This window comes from Brachyhypopomus gauderio, unplaced genomic scaffold (genome assembly GCF_052324685.1).
Source record: "Brachyhypopomus gauderio isolate BG-103 unplaced genomic scaffold, BGAUD_0.2 sc128, whole genome shotgun sequence".
Classification (NCBI taxonomy): Eukaryota; Metazoa; Chordata; class Actinopteri; order Gymnotiformes; family Hypopomidae; genus Brachyhypopomus; species Brachyhypopomus gauderio.
Genome location: NW_027506949.1, coordinates 151,030 through 175,640, shown reverse-complemented (window position 1 = coordinate 175,640; position 24,611 = coordinate 151,030). Strand labels below are relative to the sequence as shown.

Genomic DNA, 24,611 nt, shown 5'->3' with positions numbered 1-24,611 from the left:
AGGAGGAACTCGCGTACAAGGAATGACCGACACGGAAGTAAAACACTAGGGGGTTTTAATACACAGAAACAAGACAGTGAAACGAGTCTCAGGTGTAAGGGACTAACGACGAGGGTGTGACAGACAGAGGGAGGAACGAATGGGAGCGGGGAGCTAGGCGGGACCAGGAAGGAGGGAGGGGCTGGATGTGACAGTGGATGTTGCCTACCATTAGCAAAAGTGGATTTCTGTTTCAATTGCTGAATAAATCCCGCTCAAAATTACTGTATTATGATTCACAGCAAAATTATATGTACTGTAGAATTCACCCGCCACTGAATTTTGACCATGATGCTTTGCAGATATACAGTAACATGCTGTATACAGGTTCTACAGTAAGAATTTGATTATTTACAGTAATAATGCTGTGAAAACTACAGTAACATGCTGTAAACAGGTTCTACAGTAAGACTTTGATCATTTTACAGTAATAATGCTGTGAAAACTACAGAAATTGATTAAAATGTAAGGACTCAAGGATGGTTATAACGTAATTTTACTTACACTCCACAGAACATTACACACATTCCTACACATATCAATACACTTCCCCTACCAAGAGTCACTCCGCGAAGGGTGGTTATCTAGTTCAAAATAACATCACAATACTATATGCGTCTACACCGAAGGGACTGTGACTACTTGGCCGGGGAACAAGGACCTTAACTTTATCTGTTGAACCATCCTGTGCACCACGGACTTGTGCTAACGGGCCGCCCAATGGAGAAAGGGGTCCCTTTTGAGTTTTGGTCCTCCCGAGGTTTTTTCCTAATCCCCAACATCATAGGGAGTTTTTCCTTGCCACTGTCATCTTTGGCTTCCTCATTAAGGATCTGGACCCATACGATTGTAAAGCTGCTTTGTGACAACATGTGTTGTGAAAAGCGCTATATAAATAAATTTGACTTTGACAATATGCAGTAGTACCAAAACAATAGAGCAACCATCTTTGTTCCCATACAGAACCATATTTGCATTTCGTGGTGCGCGGAATGTTTACAAGCTCTTCACAGCTAATAATTTACACTCAACACCCCCCCCCCCCCCCCCGCTCAACAAATTACACTCGCCCATGTAAGAAAAGTGGCTCTTGGTCTATGACGGGTTGCCCACCCCTGCTCTATGACCTTACTCCTGCTCTATGACCTCAACGCCTGTATGCTCCTGATGAGTCGGTGGATGTTCTGAGGAATCTCCTCTTATACGTTTTTTTTATTTGCAGTCTGTTATGTGCTACTGAATCAACCAACAGATTCAACCAGCTCAATGTTATATAAGCTAATTGGCAGAACACAAATGTTTGATTTTTTTAGTTACTATAAAGTTATTTTAGACCATCTCGATGCATTGATATCCCATATTGTTCGACAGAAATATAGTATTTGTCCCACATTTCCTGATCTGGAATCTGGTCACCCTAAATAAGTTTGTCTTATTGATTGTATTATTTGTTGAAAGCCCCCAAATCAATGAGAATCACCACCCAAAAAGAGAAATTGTTTTTGGTATAGGTATTTTATCAGTTGTTTGTGTGTTTTTTCATCCAATATCACTTGGAATTAAATATTGGTACCACAGAGTAATAAAAACACACGAAGAGTCTGTAGAAGTTCATCACCTAAACGACATCACTTCCTGTGACGAGTCGATATCGAAAGTAACTAAAGCAAAGCGAATACGTCACAAAGCGTGTACGTCACTCCCCGCCGCTACAGAAGAGCAGACGGAGTGTTTCGTTGTAAGTTAATTATCCTTCAATATCACTTAATGGCGTGCGGATTAAAGGACAGTAATGTACCTTGGGTTCTCCTACTTCTCCCAATTATGCTACTTTTTAAACCGCGTTTTGTATAAAGTTTTTTTATCGTCACATAAAACCGAAAGTGCACAGGTGTCGATGGACTTCGGGTCGCCCTGTTTCCTCACGAAAGTGTCTGGTCGAACGGTCATCTTCTGAACGGTCATTTCTAAGTACAGTACATCATCGGTAAAACGTCTCGTCGATATGCTTTTTCAACAACGTTACATTACACATAGGCGCGTGTGCGGCTGAAGGGATTGTTGTTAAAATGCTCTTTCGTTCTGTTTTGATTGCAGATCCGTAAATGTTAGGTTAATCCTGAACTAAACTATATTCAGATTTCATTTGCACTGGTTTTAACTCTGTAGTGCTGGACAATACTTAGGCCTATCATTTAACCACAATGTTTAATGTCATGACAACATATGTCACACACCAATGCATCAGTGTTGTATATTTAAGAGGGACTGAATCATCCTGCAGTGACATCAGGTTCATTATAATCAGTGTTTCAGTGTCCTGCTCCTCCTCTTTATGATGAACTGTTGACAGGGAGCAGAGAGCAGCATCTCCAGTGTCCAGCTGTGTGTGTGTGAAGAGGAACAACTCCATGATGGAGCCTCATATCTCCAGCAGTGGGGGAGGAACATCTGACTCAAAGTGAGGAGCTTTACATCAGCACTTAATCTGAGGAAACAGGAAGAGGGAATATTCAGGATAAATGAGATGTAGTGAAGGATGTAATTACTCAACATTTTCTTAATCTTCATCAGGGTAAAGACAGCAGCACATCCAGTACCCAGCTGTGTGTCTATGAAGAGTGAATCATTTCCAGTACCCAGCTGTGTGTCTATGAAGAGTAACTGGTCCATGGGTGATCCTCCTTTATTCAGCAGTGAATCTGTGACCTCTGACCTACAGTGAGTTATACTTTAGTGACAGAGTGTTTAACAAAGCATGGACTTCTAAATATTTAATTATTGAAGTCACCGGTAAAGCTATGTGATTATTTTGTGAAGAACAGGATTACAATTTGAATCACAATTACAAGTGTAAACATGCCACAGAAATTCAAGAACTAGACTGATGCAGAGCTGTACATTTTTCTAAAAAGGTGTACAGTGTGTACAGGTACAAGGTGTTTCTAATAAAGTATCTGATGAAGCCTCATTCACATAAACATTATTCTACATCACCAGAGTTAAAGTCAGGTGCAGGTTCTCTGTGTTTGTTCTACTGTCACTACAGCATTTGGGTTCAGTGTCCCTCAGTGTGGGAGCCCAGTGAACCGTGACATGTTCAAGTGTTTTGGGTTATTCCACATGTATCACATCATCATTATCATGTACAGAAGCATGAATATAACATATACTCATGAGAGTAACATGTATTCATGAATGTAAAGTGTTCATGAATGTAACATGTATTCATGTCTATAAAATGTAGATTTTCCATTAAAGTTGTTGTTCTGTTTGCCCACAGTGCCCAAAAGAAAACTGTAAAGATTTCTAAAGACAAACTGGAGTCAGTATTCAAGGTATGTGTGTGTGTGTGTGTGTGTGTGTGTGTGTGTGTGTGTGTGTGTGTGTGTGTGTGTGTGTGTGCGTGCGTGCGTGTGTGTGTGAAGGGTGTCATGCTGAGCTCCACCCTCTCCTGTCAATCTGCCTGTTTGGTCCCTCTAGCCCCGCCCAGTCTTTCCCTGTTTATTCTTCCCATGTGTTTTTCATGTCTGTCTGTCCCTCCTTCCATTCAGTAACTCCACCCTGTGATTATCAGTCCCACCTCTTCACAGTTGACTTCCCTTGTTAGTCTGTCCTATTTAAGCTCTGTCCCTTCTCTTGTTAGTCTGTCCTATTTAATCTCTTTAACCATAATGTCCACAGGACCAACCAGTCCCTCTCAGTTGAGTCTTCTCTTATGTTTCATGGATTATCCTGTGTTATAATCATCTGTCTGTAACACTGTAGTTTTACTGATACTGTTTATTCAGGAGCTGGAGCACAAAATCATCTCCCTGCTGAAAAATGAGCTGAAGAGATTCAAGAATCTATTTAGTCCAGATTACCCAGCATGCACTGAGAGACAGGTGGAGGATGAGGAGGATCAGAGCAGTGTCAGAGAGGGGGCGCTGAAGATCACACTGCACGTCCTGAGGAACATGAACCACACAGATCTCGCCAACACACTACAGACCAGTAAGCTCTGGGTCATGACATCATAACATCACTTTATTACTTCAGAGGGAGGACACTGTTGGTGAATCTCAGTTCACAATGAGGATCTTAAATCAGTGTTAGTCTGTCCTCAGTTGACCTCCCTTCAGTGTAGTCTGCTCAGGTGCAGACTCAACACTCTCCTACATTTATCACTGTTGTCATGTGACTAGAATCTTGGATGTTTTGAGGATACGTTGTTATTCTTTAGAACTGAGATTTTGACCAATCAGATTTGACCACAGGTCACTGTCTAATGATGTCATACACAGGTGTGTTTTCTATTTCCCTCCATTGTCTCTCAGATGTCCAGTCTGCCAGTTGTAGGGATCCTCAGGGTGACAGTTACCAGTGTGTGTGGTTGAACTTCAACTGGTGTAATGGCTTCCTCCATGAACCCATGTGTTCTCTAGTCAACCTGCTGATCATTCAGTGTTATTGATACCCAGACACTCTAACCTACGTCTAATTTAACACTTACTTCAATTTCCTGATTGTATCATGGCCAATCTATGCGGACTAAAATCTATTCATAATGATGTCTTTTCTTGTATTTCCTGTGAAGAGTCTGATATGACAGTAGACTCTCAAAAAAATTATGTACCATACAGTCACTGGATTAATCCTGAAATATAACACTCACAGTCCTGGAAGATTTATCACCTAAATTATCAGGCCCTATCTAAGAGGAATGAAAATCTATTTAGAATGTCTTATTTTATAATAATATTTGTATTTGTATTTTCTGTAATGAGTCATTTATGGTTGATCCTAAAACAGATTAACATGTGTGCTGTTGTCTTCCTCTTTATCAGAACTGGCCCCTGCTTGCCACAGAAAGCTGAAATCCAAACTGAGGGAAAAATGTCAGAATATTAATGAAGGAATCTCACAGCATGGAACCACAACACTTCTGAATGAGATCTACACAGAGCTCTACATCACAGAGGGAGGGAGTGGAGAGGTCAATAATGAACATGAGGTGAGACAGATTGAGACAGCATCCAGGAGACCAGCAACACAGGAAACACCCATCAAATGCAGTGACATCTTTAGACCCTTACCAGGACAAGACAAAGACATCAGAACTGTGCTGACTAAAGGAGTGGCTGGAATTGGTAAAACAGTCTCAGTGCAGAAGTTCATACTGGACTGGTCTGAAGGAAATGTAAATCAGGATGTTCTCTTCATATTTCCACTTCCTTTTAGGGAGCTGAATTTGATGAAGGAGAAAAAGCTCAGTCTGGTGCAGCTTCTCCGTTGCTTTTTTCCAGAAATACATGAATTAAAACCAACTGACTATACATACTACAAATTTCTGTTCATCTTTGATGGTCTGGATGAGTGTCGTCTTCCTCTAGATTTCCAGAACAATGACAGCGTGTGGGATGTAACAGAGTCGACCTCAGTGGATGTGCTGCTGACAAACCTCATCAAGGGGAATCTGCTTCCCTCTGCTCTCCTCTGGATAACCTCTCGACCAGCAGCAACCTATCAGATCCCTCCTGAGTGTATTGACCAGGTAACAGAGGTGCGAGGGTTCAGTGGCCCTCAAAAAGAGGAGTACTTCAGGAAGAGAATCAGTGACCAGAGTCTGGCCAATACAATCATCTCACACATGAAGTCATCAAGAAGCCTCTACATCATGTGCCACATTCCAGTCTTCTGTTGGATTGCAGCCACTGTTCTAGAGAGGATGTTGAGTGAAGCAGAGAGTGGAGAGATCCCCAAGACTCTGACTCAGATGTTCACACACTTCCTGATCTTTCACATCAAACACAAGAACCAAAAGTATTATCAGAAAAGTGACACTTACCCTCACCAAACTAGAAAACATGTTTTGGCACTGGGAAAACTGGCTTTCCAACAGCTGGATAAAGGAAACCTGATCTTCTATGAGGATGAACTGAGAAAGAGTGGCATTGATGTCAGAGAAATGTCAGTGTATTCAGGAATGTGCACTCAGATCTTCAGAGAGGAGTTTGGTCTACAGCTGGGGAAGGTGTTCAGCTTTGTACATCTGAGTGTTCAGGAGTTTCTGGCTGCTTTATATGTGTTTATTACCTTCATCTCCACCAACATAAATGTGCTGGAACAGCAACAACCTGGATTTTTCAGTATTTTCAAAAAATCAATATCTTCTCTTCTCATCAGTGCAGTTGACAAGGCCTTACAGAGTCAGAATGGACACCTGGACCTTTTCCTCCGCTTCCTTCTGGGTCTCTCACTGGAGTCCAATCAGACTCTCTTACGAGGTCTACTGACACAGACAGGAAGCAGCTCTCACAGCAATGAGGAAACAGTCAAGTACATCAAGGAGAAGATCAGGGAGAATCCCTCTCCAGAGAAATCCATCAATCTGTTCCACTGTCTGAATGAACTGAATGATCATTCTCTAGTACAGGAAGTCCAAACATACCTGAACAGAGGAGGTGACACTCGTCTGCGTGGAGCCAGGCTCTCTCCTGCTCAGTGGTCAGCTGTGGCGTTTGTGTTGCTAAACTCAGAAGAGGAGCTAGATGAGTTTGACCTGAGGAAATATCACCCATCAGAGGAATGTCTACTGAGACTGCTGCCAGTGGTGAAAGCATCCAGAAAAGCCATGTGAGTATTTTCATTTAGAGATTAACAGTGGATGTAACACTGGATGTTCTTGACTCAGAAGGTTTATGAAAATGAAAACAAGAGTGAGACCATGAGAGAAAGAGAACGGTAGAGAGACCCTACATTAAAGAGAGAGAACATTAGAGAGATACACACAGAGCTGAACACACACAAACCCACACACACACACACACACACACACACACACACACACACACACACACACACACACACACACGCACACACACACGCACACACACGCACATCCCTGCAGAACACAACCTGTAAAACAACTCTGCCCCAAGAGTTTTATAAATGTTCCATCTCCAGACTTCCACATCCATACTCTGAAAGAAAATGTGGTAATATCTTTACATTTTATTTACACATGACAAACATCCCAATATTAAATTGACATTAACCCACTTTTCAGTGCTTGTGCACACACATTTGACTACATTATATAAAGTTTAGAGCTAAACAGCTATTTCCCAAGACACAGAGAATAATTTAATCAGCAGTCCAGATTCTGGAATCCAGCATCAACCGATTGATCTGTATTTTGTACTGTATTTACTCCTTTACAGACTGTCTCTCTGTGGTCTCACTGAGGAGTCTTGCAAATCTCTCACATCAGTTCTACAAACAGAAAACTCCTCACTGAGAGAGCTGGAAATGAATAATAATGATCTACAAGATTCAGGAGTGGAGCAACTCTGTGCTGGACTGAAGAGTTCAAACTGTAAACTGGAGATTCTCAGGTGAGTTTTCTTTCAGTTTAATCTGGAATGGAAACAGTAAAGTGTGGTGACACTACAGAGTTTTAATGAATATTAAGATAAAGATTTATGTCCTTTAAAAAGTCAATTTCCTTTTAAAATAATACATTTCCTTTGAGTACAGTATAAAATAATACTACCACACATGGCAATGCAAGTGTCACGGTACGGAGGGCCCCCTACTGGTCGCCCCCGTTTACAGCGGCAGTTGTCCTGTTGTGGCCATTGTGTTCGTCCCTCAGGTGGGCGGAGCCCGCGATCCGTCTCACCTGAGGGTCATTTGTCTGTCTATATATGTCTATTGTATGTATATGTATACAAATATATATATTTGTACCGGTTGACCGCTGGTCATTATATCCTTCATTTGGATCTATGTCACGGGTTTTTGGTTTGAGCACTTTCTTCATTAAACCATCCTCTTTCCCTGAGACTTGGTGTGATCGCTTCCATATTATTTTGCTCACCCTGCCCGTCACAGCAAGACAATTTCACACACACACACACACACACACACACACACACACACACACACACACACACACACACACAGCCTGCAGAAACACACAGCCTGTAAAACAGCTCTGCCCCAAGTGTCTTATTAATCTTCCAAATCCTGACGTCCACATCCACACTACTGTGAAATAAATTGTGGCAATATCTTTTCATTTCATTTAAACCTATGACAAATACCCCAATATTAAAAGGACATTTGTCATGGAAATGTGAACCTTAATGGTGAGCATGAACAGTCAACACCAGCTGGGTATAGTATCAAAGTTAAATAAAAAAAGATAGAAAAATAGAAAGATGGATCAATCCAAACTCAAGAGCGTCTGCAAGAGAGAGCTGCTCCCTCTCACAGACCATAGTTTTATACTATTCTGCTACATGATTTCATCATACTTCCGTGACACGAGTTAAGCATGAGGCTCACATGAGGTGAGGTATCACCCCTCCCCTGTCAGGGTCCTCGGGCCAAGGCCTACTTGGTCCTTTGGTTCGCCAGGCACGCCAGATATACTACCATAACTCATGAAAAATCCACCTTTTCAGTGCTTGTGCACATACATTTGACTACATTACATCAAAGTTCAGAGCCAAGCTGAAACGCTTAACTGAGGAAAGGATGACACAAGTGCAGAAAGTTTTAAATTTTATGTAAATAAGAGGAGCACTAAACACTAGGTACAGGAAATACAACAGAACACAACCAAGCAGTCAGGACAATTCACTAAACTAGACCAACTGGAATCAAGATATACATGAGATATATGACAAAATGTAAGTAACAATACTCAGAAAAACCAGGGGTGGAATAACAAACTAAGCAAAATAGACAACACTCATCAGAGAGAATACTGAGCATGAATGAATAACCAAGCTAGTGCAACAAATAACAAAACATAGCAAGTACAAAGCAACTAAAGAACAATTAAACCAGGGCACAAGCAGGCTACAGGGAAAAAAGCATAAAAGACAAGTAGCAACTATTACGGCCCTGATGACCCCGGCTCACTAGTTGGACCGCAACATAAAAATAAACATAACTAAAGCAAAAAAAAAAAGAAATATCAGGCGACATTGAACCGCGTTTCACTGGCTATTCGCCATTGATTTATTTGTAGTGCTTTCCCAACAGGTATATATATATTTGTAACAATAAAGTCCATGTATTTTATTCTCTATTATATTGAGGTAACACAATAACTTCAGGCTGGGCCAAGGCCAACATAATAAAAGAAACTACCTCCCACAAATCAACTTAAATAACCTCGTCAAAGAAATAACAAACCAAAATACAATAACATTACCTAACTCCCTATAACATAAACAGGAGAAAAACAACCCCAAACAAATCAGCAGCCTAGCCCTACTAACACAAACAAAACAACAAGTATCCCCCGTAAACACATAACCCCCACTGACCTATACAGCGCACACATCAAATATACCAAAGCTAAATAGCAGTATGTCTCAAACCGCATAGCGGTATGTATTAGCAGTATGTCACGAATCGCGTAGCGATATGTATCTATTAATTGTACATCTTGAATCACGTAGCGATATAACTCAAACAAACCCGAAGGATAACCATCGGTCCGAACGATCCCATAACGGTCACCACAACCCAGCTCAGTGTCCCCAATGACCAAGTGGAGTCTACTGCTCAAGACACCACAGGGTACCGTTTCAGGTTCAACACAAGCTTTTAAGGACCCGTCATCCAATCTTCTCGTAACACCGGCACCTGATGTTAATTACGGTGTTACGCCCTCTTCTGGAGAACCTGAAAACAGACCACATACAACGCCAGACAACACAAAAAGAAAACACAGAACCCCTAACCGTAACACAACGAAAAGTAAGAAAGTTACGTGGAGAATCCAAACATAACCACAACAGAACCACAGAGACTACACAGGTTAAAGAGGCACAAGAACCTCATCACGGGAAGAACTAAAGGAAAACAAAATACTCAATAGACGGGGAAACAAGGTGGGACAAGGGAGGAGGGCGAGCATGCTGTGACATAAGCAGGTTAGGATTATTAGATTTATTATTGTGGAGGGTGTTTGGTGGTGTAGGATCATACGTGAGGAATGGATACGAGACCTCACCATGTCAGTAGTTTATTATAAAGCACAGGGTGAAGCCTCCACTATAGTTACTGGCCTCTCTAGTGCCCCATACTGGCTGATACTTTTTAATCTGTTCATGCAATTAATTTCATCCTATTTTCCAAGATACAAAGGATAATTTAATCAGTAGTTCAGATTCTGTAGTCTAGTATTGTCAAGTTATGGCCCCTGACCCCTCCCTTTTGGGCGTGTGTTTACGTTGTCTACGTGTAGTCGTCTGCATCTGTGGATCTCCGTGGGTGTGGTTGCGTCTGAATGTGTTCATTCGTCTCACCTGTGGCTCATCTCGTCATCACTCGGGGCTTATGTGGTTTGTCTATTTAATGTGCGTTCGCGCAGTGTCCTGTGCTCGTCTTTGTTTGAATCTAACACGTCTTTATGTATATGTGTTCTATGTGCGCTGTCTGCGCTATTTTTGTAATAAATGAAGTGACGTTCGTGAGACCGTGGGACTTGTGCCTCGTCCGTCGCCCTGCTGTGAGCCTCACAAGCATAATCTGATTTATCTGCATTTTGTATTGTATTTAATCCTTCTTTACAGATTGTCTGGCTGTGGTCTCACTGAGGAGTCTTGCAAATCTCTCACATCAGTTCTACAAACAGAAAACTCCTCACTGAGAGAGCTGGAAATGAATAATAATGATCTACAAGATTCAGGAGTGGAGCAACTCTGTGCTGGACTGAAGAGTTCAAACTGTAAACTGAAGATTCTCAGGTGAGTTTTCTTTCAGTTTAATCTGGAAGGGAAACAGTAACGTGTGGTGACACTACAGCATTTTAATGAATGTTAAGATAAGCTAAAGATTTATGTCCTTTAAAATGTCAATTTCCTTTTACAATAATACATTTCCTTTGAGTACAGTATAAAATAATACTACGACACATGGCAATGCAAGTGTCACGGTACGGAGGGCCCCCTACTGGTCGCCCCCGTTTACAGTGGCAGTTGTCCTCTTGTTGTGGCCATTGTGTTCGTCCCTCAGGTGGGCGGAGCCCGCGATCCGTCTCACCTGAGGGTCATTTGTCTGTCTATATATGTCTTGTCTTTGTACCAGTTGACTGCTGGTCATTATATCCTTCATTTGGATCTATGTCACGGGTTTTTGGTTTGAGCACTTTCTTCATTAAACCATCCTCTTTCCCTGAGACTTGGCGTGATAGCTTCCATATTATTTCGCTCACCCTGCCCGTCACAGCAAGACAATTTCTCACACACACACACACACACACACACACACACACACACACACACTGCCTGCAGAAACACAAAGCCTGTAAAACAGCTCTGCCCCAAGTGTCTTATTAATCTTCCAAATCCTGACGTCCACATCCACACTACTGTGAAATAAATTGTGGCAATATCTTTTCATTTCATTTAAACCTATGACAAATACCCCAATATTAAAAGGACATTGGTCATGGAAATTTGAACCTTAATAGTGAGCATGAACAGTCAACACCAGTTGGGTATGGTATCAAAGTTAAATAAAAAAGATAGAAAAATATAAAGATGGATCAATCCAAACTCAAGAACGTCTGCAAGAGAGAGCTGCTTCCTCTCACAGACCATAGTTTTATACTATTTTGCTACATGATTTCATCATTCTTCCGTGACACGAGTTAAGCATGAGGCTCACATGAGGTGAGGCATCACCCCTCCCATGCCAGGGTCCTCTGGCCAAAGCCTACTTGGTCCTTTGGTTTGCCAGGACAATTTCACACTTTATTATTAATTTATGAAGTTTTCTTCATTAACACTAGAACTACCAAACCCCTCGTCTTTAGACAGACTCCCTACTAGACTCCCAACTTATGTCAAATGACCAGTGTTGGGAACGTTACTTTAAAAAAGTTAGTAACTGAATTACTCTATAATAAAAGTAACTCGTTACCAGGGAAAGTAACTATTTGCGTTACAGTTAAAAAAAGGTTATATGCCAATTAAGTTTTTTTTTAAAAAGCAGTTTTCACAGTCAGTTGAAATGAGTAGATCAGAAAATTGTTTAACTTTTGATATTTATTGCACATCCACAGACCAGTGCAGGATAAAATCCTTTAAAATCCCAAATCTTTGGGAAAAAAAGTAAAAGTAAACAGTTACACTATATAAAGTGCATTTACATCTATGAAATTAAATTAAATTCTCTCAACCTGAGACAACTGGTTTGTTTACAACAGAAGTAAACTTAACAATAAAACCTCTATTCTTAATGAAATAAATCAAATACCCAGTCTGGTAGACATTCAGGAACTTCAAGTATTTTCTTAAATAATGTTTATATCACATTATAAGAATGTTTTCTTCGGCTTGCACCTGACGCCATTTCGGCCTCTTCTCCGTTTGTGTCGTGTCACTCGCGTGCTTCGGCGCACGTGTAAAAACACTGGCTCTGATTGGCTATCATAACGCTGCCTTAACAAGTCAGTAAGCGATTGGCTAAGTTAAACAGGTGTTACACCGAGAACTGTGACCTATCGAGATGTGTTACTTTTCACTAGTCTGGGCATCGGTCCGCTCGCATTAGTATATCAATATATAGTAACGCACTGCTTTTAACACTAGAGCTCCTAGAGAAGCGAAAAATTTCACAAGGCTTGGTAAGGTCCATGTAGCCCACTCCCCTGCTGTGAAGGGATTAATGCCCATTGTCTTGGTAATGCGGTGGAAGCGGCTCACCCCCAAGCTCATACGCCTGCCAAAGCACAAGCTGGCTCACCCCCAAGCTTATATGACCAAAACACCAAACGTGATACTTCACGAAAAAGTTGAAGGTACAAGCAGACTGTATATGTTACCCATCCTACAACAAACAGCGGAAAATTTGTAGACTCGTGTTTCAAAAGTTACAATTCAAGCGCACGTAGAGACGACAGTTTCTCTAATGAGTCCCGTCAAACAATAAAAATAAATAAAATTGTTTGAATCTTGCTCTTTGTATATTTCATATACTATACTATATATTATTTGTTGTAATCGAACACTTTCTGTTTCCGCGTTTGAATTCACGTTTGAAAAGCTAAGAAATTATATGGCGCAATTAGCTTGATGCTAATGTTATATAGGAAATCCCATATCATTGCTAGCAGAAATTAGCATGGTCGCGTTGCATCAATGCATCACTGATAAATGTTGTGATCTAAACAGCAGGCTGGAAAAGGAGAGGAAAAGACAGGAAAACAAATTCATGTGCTCTCTATCTATCTATCTATCTATATTTGTGTTAGAAGCATTTGATAGAAGCATTTGTGTTTCTGCTTGTTTGTGATCTAAACAGCAGGCTTGAATCTTGCTCTTTGTACATTTCTTATACTATCTATCTATCTATCTATCTATATTTGTGTTAGAAGCATTTGATAGAAGCATTTGTGTTTCTGCTTGTTTGTGATCTAAACAGCAGGCTTGAATCTTGCTCTTTGTACATTTCTTATACTACCTCTCTATCTATCTATCTATCTATCTATCTATCTATCTATCTATCTATCTATCTATCTATCTATCTATCTATATTTGTGTTAGAAGCTTTGCTCATTGCTGGTAAGAAGGAGAAGAAGGAGGGGTGATGTCCTGAGAATCCTGAATTCTCAGGAGCTCTAGTGATAATGACCAGTAACGTAAACGGCGTTGTAACGACAGGAAAAGTAACTAATTATATTATCCTGTTACTGACAAAATGACGACGTTACCTAACGCCGTTATTTTTAACGGCGTTATTCGCAACACTGCAAATGACATAAGTCTCTTGCTCTCTTGGTAGGTGTGATTAGCCCTTCTTACCTCCAGTGTTATGTAAATGAGGCATGTGTCAGCTGTTGCTGTTGACACCTTTCAATACACACCTTTTGGCTGCCTCATGAGACTGCAAGCTCTCTTGCAAGAAGTCTGCTCATCTCAGGATATGTTTGAGATTTGATGTGTGAAAGGTTGAAATAATGTGAAATTGACACAAACAATATTTGAATTATAGTGGCATATAAGTGGCATTTTCATCAGTCAAAATAGCTCAGATTTTTTTTTACCTTATTTGAAATAGTTTTTGTCTTTTGAAAAACTGCCACTAGGTAAAGATATGGTTACATAAATTTTTCCAAAAAAAATCCTCAGCTACTTGTAATAGACTAATATTCTTGAGCAATTTTAACTCATAAAGACTGTACTTTTTGCAGTGTGCCTCTTCCAAAAATACAACAGCCATAACCAGTAAACAAAAAGAGGAAATTTAGGAAATCTCACACTGCAGAAAGTAGCATTTTCATTAGCCAAAATAGCTCTGATTTTTTTTTTACCTTATTTGAAATAGTTTTTGTCTTTTGAAAAACTGCCACTAGGTAAAGATATGATTACTAACATTTTTACAAAGAAAATCCTCAGCTACTTGAAATAAAATTGCTCAAGAATATTATTCTAACTCATCAAGATGGTACTTTTTGCAGTGTGCCTCTTCCAAAAACACAACAGCCATAACCAGTAAACAAAAAGGAAATTTAGGAAATCTCACACTGCAGAAAGTAGTATTTTCATTAGCCAAAATAGCTCTGATTTTTTTTACCTTAATTGAAATAGTTTTTGTCTTTTGAAAAACTGCCACTATAGGGGCAGTCATAGCCTGGTGGTTAGGGAACTGGTCTTGTGACCGGAGGGTCGTGGGTTCGATCCCCAGACCTGACGCCATGACTGAGGTGCCCCTGAGCAAGGCCCTTAACCCTCAACTGCTCACTTGTATAAATGAGATAAAAATGTAAGTCGCTCTGGATAAGGGCGTCTGCCAAATGCCGTAAATGTAAATGTTTTTCTTCTCCATTCCATCTGAGTCAATGGATCTACACAGTTCCCACTATCACCACCCCGCTGTCTACCTGGAGACGGCTCCATATACATAACAAAGGACAGGCCTGGATGGCCTGGTGCCCAGCACCTCGTCTTTTGACGAGCTCTTGGTAGCTAGTAGGGGAGTATGAAAATGCTTGTAGTCAGTGTGTTAAACCATTCCAAATATTTTCTGTTAAAATTAACTAAATGAACTAGATTTCATTAAATGACAACATTGTGGAGAGAAAGAAAAAATTGTGAAGCATAAGCAGATTTCCAGAATATCCTACAAGAAAAACGTAACACTCTAAAGAGACACACACTGTAAGCCCGGATAAGTTGAGTTTATTTAAAAATATGAGTAAACCGGTTGCCTTAAAAATTTAAGTAATGTACAATGAAAATGTAAGTCAGTATTACTTAAAATATAAAGTTGTTTTGCCTAAAGGGGTAAGTTGAGTTTACTAAAAAATGTAAGTAATGTGCAATGAAAATGTAAGTCAGTATTACTTAAAATATAAAGTTGGTTTGCATCAAGGGTACAATGATTGAACGTTTCTGTTCTTGTTATCCTAATCTCTTTACCCATTAATTCTACTTACATTTACAGCATTTGGCAGATGCCCTTATCCAGAGCAACTTACATTTTTATACAAGTGAGCAATTGAGGGTTAAGGGCCTTGCTCAGGGGCACCTCAGTCATGGCCTCAGGTCTGGGAATCGAACCCACAACCCTCTGGTCACAAGACCAGTTCCCTAACCACAGGCCATGACTGACTACTTAGTATCTTGAGTTCAAGAAATAAAATATTGATTTATATTTTATTTTCTTTTTTACTTTGATTACAAATATTTAGTGAAAAAAGACAAAATACTTTGTCTTATTTCTGTTCAGTAGTATTTACTTAAAATTACTTATACATTACAGTAATTTACACTACTTAGACAGTGAGAAAATGACTTCTGCAACTCTGACTTTTGTTTTGCCTATATGTGTCTGCCTGGCCTGACTACAAACAGCAAGCTAACAAAATGGTGGAAAAGTGTTCAACAATAAAATTTTTAAGTTGATCAGTTGAAAACATTTAATTTTCAGTTCATTAAACTTAAAATTGTTAGTAAATTTCAGTGTGTGCAAATATGAGTACAATATACTTAGATTTGATAGTAATGCAATAAAACTTAAATATTTATGTACATTGAAATTAAACAGTTGAGTAGATATAAAATCTGGGTTTACAGTGCAGATGAGTCCTTGTCCACATGTTTGTGGGCATTTATGGAAACACACACACACTACTACACAGAGCCGACCACACACACTCCTACATAGAGCCTGTAGAAACACATAGCCTCTAAAACAGCTCTGCCCCAAGTGTCTTATTATCATCATAGTAAGATCATAGCTGAGGAATGGATACGAGGCCTCACCATGTCAGTAGTTTATTATAAAGCACAGGGTGAAGCCTCCACTTTAGTTACTGGCCTCTCTAGCGCCCCATACTGGCTGCTCTGCAAATGCATCTCCCTCACTGTCTCTATCCCTCTTTTTCCCTCCTTTCTGCAGAGTGTCTGGTTGTTTGATAGCAGATGAAGGCTGTTCTTCTCTGGCTTCAGCTCTGAGTTCAAACCCCTCACACCTGAAAGAACTGGATCTGACCTACAACCACCCAGGAGACTCAGGAGTGAAGCTGCTCTCTGCTAGACTGGAGGATCCCCACTGCAGACTGGACATACTCAGGTATGTAGGAATCCCCTTAAACACCCTCTGTGTGAACTAGGCTTGTCACGATACTAAGAATTACAACTTCGATACGATACTTTAAAAAATATTGAAATTCGATACCATTTTCGATACCAAAGTCAGATACTGTGCTAATTTCCGTTTTAAAGCCTTTTTATTTTGTTTATAAACAAACAAATGAATGTTGCTTTGTGTTTAAAAATGCTTGAAAGTGTAACTTTATTTCACAACAAATATCTGTCTGACTGATCAGTTCACTATATGACATTAACAAATACGAGCCTCTTGTAATTCCAGGACGAAACATGAGAGAACGTGAAGACGTTAAGATTGGGCGTTTTGAAAATAAACAACCATTAAATAATGTGATAAAAAAGCGAATAATTTCGAGTATATGTATAAATATTTAACTTATCCCAACAAACATGCGATATCAGAAAGACATTAAAATCATGTCTGTGGCACGTCGGTCAGTCCAGACCCATTTTGCATGTCTGGTGGACGTTCAAAACTGGTTCAAAATCTGACAGTGTGACTAGGACCTTAACCTTAACTTAACATGGACGTCTATGACGAGTTTTCTGTCTGAACGTCTGACTAGGACCTTTATTGTATGTCAGTGGACGTGCAAAAACTGCAACTGAACGGCAGCAATAGACGTTCAAAAGACGTTTAAAAAAGACGTCGCAAAACTTTCATTCTGGCTTTTCAGTGGACGTCTTTTGAACGTCTGACGAAGTGTCTTTGCTCGTGCTGGGAAATATTGAAATGGACCTTGAAAGTGACATGCAAGTGTATGAACCCTGCAAACATGACTTTGTTCATCGCGCTCAAGTGCGGCGCACGCGAGGTCGTGCACCTCTCGAATTTTGTAACTTTGCGCGTGCCGCGCCTCAGCACAATGAACAAAGTCATGTTTGCAGGGTTCATACACCTTACATGCAAGAACTAGGAGAAGGACACAGATGCTGCTGAGAGTCAGATTTATTGGTAGGAGTAGGAGTTTCCTCCCGTCTCCTAACCTGATCGGCTCGAATCGCTCTTGAATGGCGAGGCATTTCATTTACATTAACACTCGGAGCTTCAGACAACGAAATACTGCGAATGCAATGGTAAAACTCCTTGAGTGAACAATAGTACACAGACTAGTTACCCAACACCTCTCAGACACGACAAGGAATACAAAAATATGAACGAGTTATTACACAAACAGTAAACAAACAAACGCATTCATAAAGGACAATACAATAAACCGGACTAATGCAAAACAGACCTGGCGAAATCAACTAACTTCACTAACGAACCATCAGGAAACAATAACACGTTGACTCAATAAAGAGTACAAAACCAAACATAGGATGATCTGCGAAACAACTCGAAACAAATCTAATCGAAAGGACCAAACGCTGAACATACAATGATCAAAGTTAAACACCAAGGGCAGATCCGATAACAAACACGGGTAACAGAACATACAACTCTCGCAACAATGAATACCAGAAATTGACTTACAAGGAAAGACTGGGCACACGGGAATATAAACCAAACACATCAAGGAGTTAAACATAAACAGCTGATCAAGACTAACAATGGGCGACGAGATCATGGTGCGTGACAGGAGAATGCTATGGAGATTCAACTAAAAAACATAACTAAGATCTCGCATAGGTTGGGGCGGAGTAGACGTTACAGTGGAATTCAAGCGCTTGTACCAATATTTCCGAGCACGTTAAACTTAATTAAGTTAAATATTTATACATATACTCGAAATGATTCGAAATATTGCACGTTTTACCACATTATTTAATGGTTGTTTATTTTCAAAACGCCCAATCTTAACGTCTTCACGTTCTCTCATGTTTCGTCCTGGAATTACAAGAGGCTCGTATTTGTTAACGTAATGCAAGTGAACTGTTTAGACAGACAGATATTTGTTTTGAAACAAAGTAGTTACAATTTCAAGCATTTTAAAGTACTTTAGCCTACATTCCAGCACCTTCAAACCTGAAACACAAAGCAGCATTAAAATTCGTCAGGTAAGTGTTCATTCCCCTTTTGTTGATGGGTGTCTCTTTTATACTACCACATATAGTTTCGGACAACACTGCAAAGCGGAAAGTATAAACGCCTCCACCGCTTGCAGAGGTTCGCGCGAGGTGGCCGGAGTCGAGCGCTATGCTCACTCAACCAGGCTTTAGCGCCCTTCATTGAAATGTTCCAAAAGCACTGCTTGCAAACTGGCTTGTTCGTGTCGGTTTTCCATCTGTATCTGCTTCGAATCCAACAGCACTGCGTTTGCTTTAGCTGCTGTTTTAGCATTACAAACTGTCCTGTGCATTACGGAAGCTTGGGTGGCTCAAACGAAAGCGCATTTTATGTAAAAAGAATCAATACTTAAGAGAAACGAGTATTGTACCGTTTCAGAATGTTCAGTATTGATACATATCGATATATCGATTTTTTTGACAACACTAGTGTGAACACACACTCCAAATGTGAGAAGAACAGTGTCATACATAGAAACAGCACACATGACACACACATGGCCTTGTTCCTAATACATACAGTATCATACATGACACCAGTGGCAGCTCGTCAGTAGGGGGTGCTGGGGTGCCGCCACCATCAAATTATCCAGAGAAACAATGCTACTTAGAGCTGCTAGATTCACTAGCCAAGGACATGGAGCCATTCGACCCCGCAAGATCAAACTACCATGTTGAAGACTACCTCAAGGAAATTGAGTGTAGTCTCTCTGACTTGCCTTATGCAACAGAACGAGAGAAAGTCAAGCTAATTTGGAAAACCACCTCTAGATCTGCTCGCACATTCATAGAGTCACAGCCGTTTTCTGTTTGGGACCGTGCAGGTCAGCAGAGGAACTGCTGTGTGGTCTGTGAATCACAGAATCACCCGCGAATCTGGAGGCGGAGACTCTCATTGCGAGGGAACTGTGCTTGCTCAGTGATTTGTTCACTGAACTGAGTGTTCTCGTTCATTCTCTGATTCGTTCACTGAACTGAGGGCTCTCATTCATTCTCTGATTCGTTCACTGAACTGAGGGCTCTCATTCAGTTCAGTGAACGAATCACTGAACAAGTACAGTTCCCTCACAATGAGAGTCTCCGCCTCCAAATTTGCAGGTGATTCAGCAGATTGGTCTTGTTACCACCAGCCGCCAAAACTTTTGTTCACCAGCATTTGTAGTAAGTGACTGGTCCACGTTCGACCTATAAAACCCTATATACCGTATTTTCCGGACTATAAGCAGCTACTTTTTCCCCCATAATTTGAACCATGCGTGTGTTGTGCCAAATTCCGACTCCCCTCGTTTGCACATGCATAAACGCTACAGATGATATTAGGGAGTTACAGTGACTATAACTTAGTTAATTGAGCACTTTAGTTTTGTCCTAACTAGATATTTAAACATAATACTGCTGTAATACTGCAAAGTCATGTTGTCAGAGGTGAACTTCGGTATAGCGAGTGTGTATTTTATTTAAAATAACTAACACCCTTGAGCCGGTGTGGCATTGGACATAGATAATGCGTGCCGTTTTCTGTGATGGATAATTAAAAACTAGCTCTTATTTATGCATAGATACGTAAATCGACAATATCATCTGTAGCGTCTTTCATCGAGCTGGTGGAGTTTGTTGAACGCCAAACAAAGATTGTCAGACCCGCTCTTCAGAGATTTCAACCTTGTACTAAGGTTTAAAAAGGATTGGAAAAGTCAATCAAAATTAAAAATCTAAGTAATTAGGAAAACAAAGTAGTTTCACGATTAGAGTAGAAGAAATGAAAACAGAAAATGACAAAGATGATTCCCCAAGGCCACAGAGTGATGTCATAGAACCATGCCTTTACAAAACCATGCTTGTACTGTGAGAAGAACCATACAATGCAAGAGAGTTATAAACTTCGGCATACATCTAGGTGTGTGTGTGTGTGTGTGCAATGGCGCATTTCCACTAGGGCCTGCTTGGCGCGGTACGGTTCGATTCGCGACGGTTTATGACTGTTTCCATTAGTACCAGTTTGCCGGTACCTTCGGGTACTTTTTTCGTACCTACTCGCTTGAGGTTCTAACCATTCCAAAGCGGTACAGTTCTGTGACGTGGAGGAACAGCATGACACTGATTGGCCAGGGAGTGTCATCACAGGTTGCGTCACAGGAGAGCGACTCCTCCGCTATCGACTCCTCAGCCATTTTTAAAACCCAAAAGCGATTACCGGGCGGTGAAGGACCATAACGGACGGAGCGGAGCAAACCGCAAAGACTAGGGTGACCAAACGTCCGTATTTCCTGGGACATGTCCGTATTTCACGTCCTGTCCCGGGCGTCCCGGGATATTTTTTAAAACTGTGGAAATGTCCTGGTTTTTAAATTACGTTAATCAGGCCATTAATTCTACAGGCACTAGGACCCTGAGCACGGCGCTGTATGACACGGAATCCCTGAGCCTCATCATACTCAACTGGCGGAGAACCAACAACTTACGTTCGCCACCCCGCCACCCCCCCCCCCCCCCCCCCCCTCGACAACTTACGTTCGCCACCCCCGCACCCCCCCCCACTCCCCGCTCGACAACTTACGTTCGCGATCCACCCCCCCTTCCACTGACGAGGCGAGCGCCTCTTTGGAAAATGTTACCTTCAACCGGGCTTTCCTCGGGGTGCTTGGCGAACTTGTGAACACCATGCGAGACAGACGCCAGTAAAAGCACACAAAATGTTGCTTGTAGTACAATAAATATTTATTTCATATAAAGCTGTTATTTTTTGGTAATTTGCTTTTTGCACTTTTTTTTAACTATAACTATATTATTTACATATTTTGTACTTTAAATTAGTGGTGGGACTTTAACGTGTTAATTTCGATTAATTAATTACAGGAAAATTAACGTACTAAAAAAATTAACGCATTTTAACGCATGAGACACTTTCGCACCGTGGAATGTTTCTCAGTGCACGAGTTCCAGACATACAGATTATATGGACGCACAATAAGATCATGATGTAGGAAGGAGTTCGCTTATCACAGGAGCACTTCCACCCTTCGTTACCACCTCAACGCAAAACATGTTGGGGCTAACGGGCAGGTCAGTAATGATAACTTAGCTGATAAATGTATTACTAGTACAGTAGGTTGACCAAACGTCCGTATTTCCCGGGACATGTCCGTATTTCACATCCTGTCCAGGGCGTCCCGGGTTTTTTTAAGTGAGGAAATGTCCTGGTTTTTAAATGACCTTCATTGGACCATTAAGACTGGATTAAACTTTCGCGAGTGGCCGTAGCGCGCGACTCCGCACGCGTTTATACATGACGCGTCACATTATTTGTGTTGTCTGCTCTCTGTGGTCGAAGATAAAGGCTTATAAGAAGCGCTGCACATTGCGTCAACTGATGCAAGTTACGAACTACCGTCCAGGGGTGAGTTTCCCAAAAAGTTCTTAGCGCTAAGTACTTCCTAACCTCGTACGTAAGAACGAGTTTACGAAGTACTTGGCGCTAAGAACGTTTTGGGAAACTCTCCCCAGTAAGACAATGTGGAAGAAAATCCAGCAGCTGTATGATGAGGAAAGGGAAGTAAAACAGGTTATTGTGAAGAGCGCCACAAAGAATTATCTTGGTGTGACAGCTCATATTATAGCTGATGCATCTATAGATGATGAAGATCCAGTCATTTGCTTTGAGCATGCAGAAGACCACTTCTAGGCACTATGGAGATGCCTGTGGCAGAGGCCTGGGAAATTTAGGAAAAATATACCATCTAAAATGGTATTAAAAAACATCTTCTGATTTACTTCAATTCTTCCAATATCCTGAGCAAAACTCCCAAAATTAAACAACATTTTTGGTCAGAATTTCCAGTGTTCTGAACTGTTTTCTGCAATCATATATTGGTCTGTTTATTAGACTTGTGGAAAAATAAACAAGATGTTGAAGTTTATGATTATGTTCATTGATTCATTCATCATTCAAACTTAAATTAATATTTCTCATGTTAAATACTGAAGTGCGATTAAAATGCGATTAATTTCGATTAATTAATTACAAAGCTTCTGATTAATTCGATTAATTTTTTTTTATCGCGTCCCACCCCTATTTTAAATATCTATATTTCATAATAAAGTTTGATTTCATTTGATTGTATGACTGATGCTTTTTATGCAGGGTGTGTTCAGCCTGTTTGAGTAATACCAAATTATTACCAATAATTAGAGCAACCACATACAATAATGAAGATAAAGATAAATAAGATACAATAATGTGCATGTGTGAGAGACAGACAGTCCTGGTATCTAGGTGCATATGTGTGTGAGACAGACAGTCTAGAAGCATGTATGTGTGAGAGAGACTGTCTTGTTATCTAGGTGCATGTGTGTGTGAGACAGTCCTGCTACCTATCTGCATGTGTGTATGAGCAAGACACACAGGCCTGTTATCTAAGTGTATGTGTGTCAGAGAGAGAGACAGAGGGAGGGAGCCTACCTCTATTTCTATATTTAAGGACAAAGCCTTCAGAATAAAAAAATAAGTGCGTGCGTGTGTGTGTGTGTTCTTTAGGTTGGATCATGCAGGGAAGATCAGACTCAAACCAGGACTAAGAAAATGTAAGCAGCATTTATGTAGTTAATACACACACACACACACACACGCACACACACAGTATTTGTGTGGTCTCCTCTAATGTCTCTTCTTGTGTACAGACGCGTGTGAGCTCACACTGGACCCAAACACAGCACACACACGTCTCTCTCTGTCTGAAGGGAACAGAAAGGTGACGTGTGTGAAGAAGCAGCAGACGTATCCTGATCATCCAGAGAGATTTGATGACTGTCCTCAGGTGATGTGTAGAGAGAGTCTGACTGGACGCTGTTACTGGGAGGTTGAGTGGAATGGAGTTGCTGATATAGCAGTGACATATAAAGGAATCAGCAGGAAAGGAGACAGTGATGACTGTGTGTTTGGATACAATATAAAGTCCTGGATGCTGCGCTGCTATCATAACAGATACTCTGTCTATCACAATAATAACCGCACCGACATCTCTGCCCCCTCCAGCTCCAACAGAGTAGGAGTGTATCTGGACTGGCCGGCCGGCACTCTGTCCTTCTATAGCGTCTCCTCTCACACACACACACACTTACACACATTCCACTACACATTCACTGAGCCCCTCTGTGCAGGGTTTTGGGTTTATCCTGACTACTCAGTGTGTGTGTGTGAGCTAGAATAACTTCCTGTGTACTGGAGCACACCTGAGTCTCCATGGAAACATACACTCCTCTACACACACAACTGGAGAACAAAGCCTCTCTCACACACACACACACACATGCTGAATCACAACCTCACTGTGTTCAACTCTCTGTACAAATCTACACATTAAAAGTGAAAATCTGTTGAAACTGTGAAAGGTTTTTCATTCTGTTTTCTGTTTGTTAGAGTGATACAGATGCAGATGGTGTACAGTATCAATGTAACGTTGAAGAATTCTTACAATAAAATAGTGTCAACGCTCAAAAGCTCTCAGCCTCTCTCTCTCTCTCTCTCTCTCTCACACACACACACACACACACACACACAGGCGCATAGATAACAGGACTGTCTGTGTGTCTCTCACACATTCACACAAATGCACCTAAACAACAGTTCTGTCTGTCTCTGAAAATAACACAGGCACCTAGATAACAGGTCTGTCTCTGTCTTATACATACACGCACCTAGTATTTCTCTGTCTTTCCTTTCTTAGTCTTTCTCTTATAGACACATGTGCCTTGATAAGGACTGTCTCTCTCTCGTACACACACACACACACACACACACACACACACACACACACAGTTAACAGGACTGTCTCTCTCGCACACAAACACACACATGCATCTAGATAACAGGACTGTCTCTCTCTCTCTCTTGGCCACTTGTACATTATTGCCAAGCTAAAGAACATTGATAAACATTTC

At 40.8% G+C, this 24,611-nt stretch overlaps 1 protein-coding gene across 1 annotated transcript; it reads left to right on the top strand.

Moving 5' to 3' along the window:
• The first annotated feature begins 1,723 nt into the window (after positions 1–1,723).
• On the top strand, positions 1,724–24,157 carry LOC143498994 (NLR family CARD domain-containing protein 3-like). The gene is made up of 11 exons (XM_076993926.1): positions 1,724–1,777; positions 2,393–2,500; positions 2,614–2,760; positions 3,323–3,377; positions 3,831–4,035; positions 4,869–6,657; positions 7,245–7,418; positions 10,620–10,793; positions 16,453–16,626; positions 23,209–23,255; positions 23,352–24,157. Exons 2-11 carry the CDS (start codon positions 2,451–2,453, stop codon positions 23,879–23,881), a joined length of 3,345 nt encoding a protein of 1,114 aa, XP_076850041.1. The 5' UTR covers positions 1,724–1,777; positions 2,393–2,450; the 3' UTR covers positions 23,882–24,157.
• Positions 24,158–24,611: the final 454 nt, after the last annotated feature.

What these genes read in the sequence shown, in the direction of transcription:
- LOC143498994 (XM_076993926.1), top strand. Translation starts at nt 2,451, where the DNA reads ATGATGGAGCCTCATATCTCCAGCAGTGGGGGAGGAACATCTGACTCA. An exon ending in TGTAAACTGGAGATTCTCAG is followed by an intron (nt 7,419 to 10,619) that starts GTGAGTTTTCTT and finishes CCTTCTTTACAG; the next exon opens with ATTGTCTGGCTGTGGTCTCA. An exon ending in CAAACCAGGACTAAGAAAAT is followed by an intron (nt 23,256 to 23,351) that starts GTAAGCAGCATT and finishes TCTTGTGTACAG; the next exon opens with ACGCGTGTGAGCTCACACTG.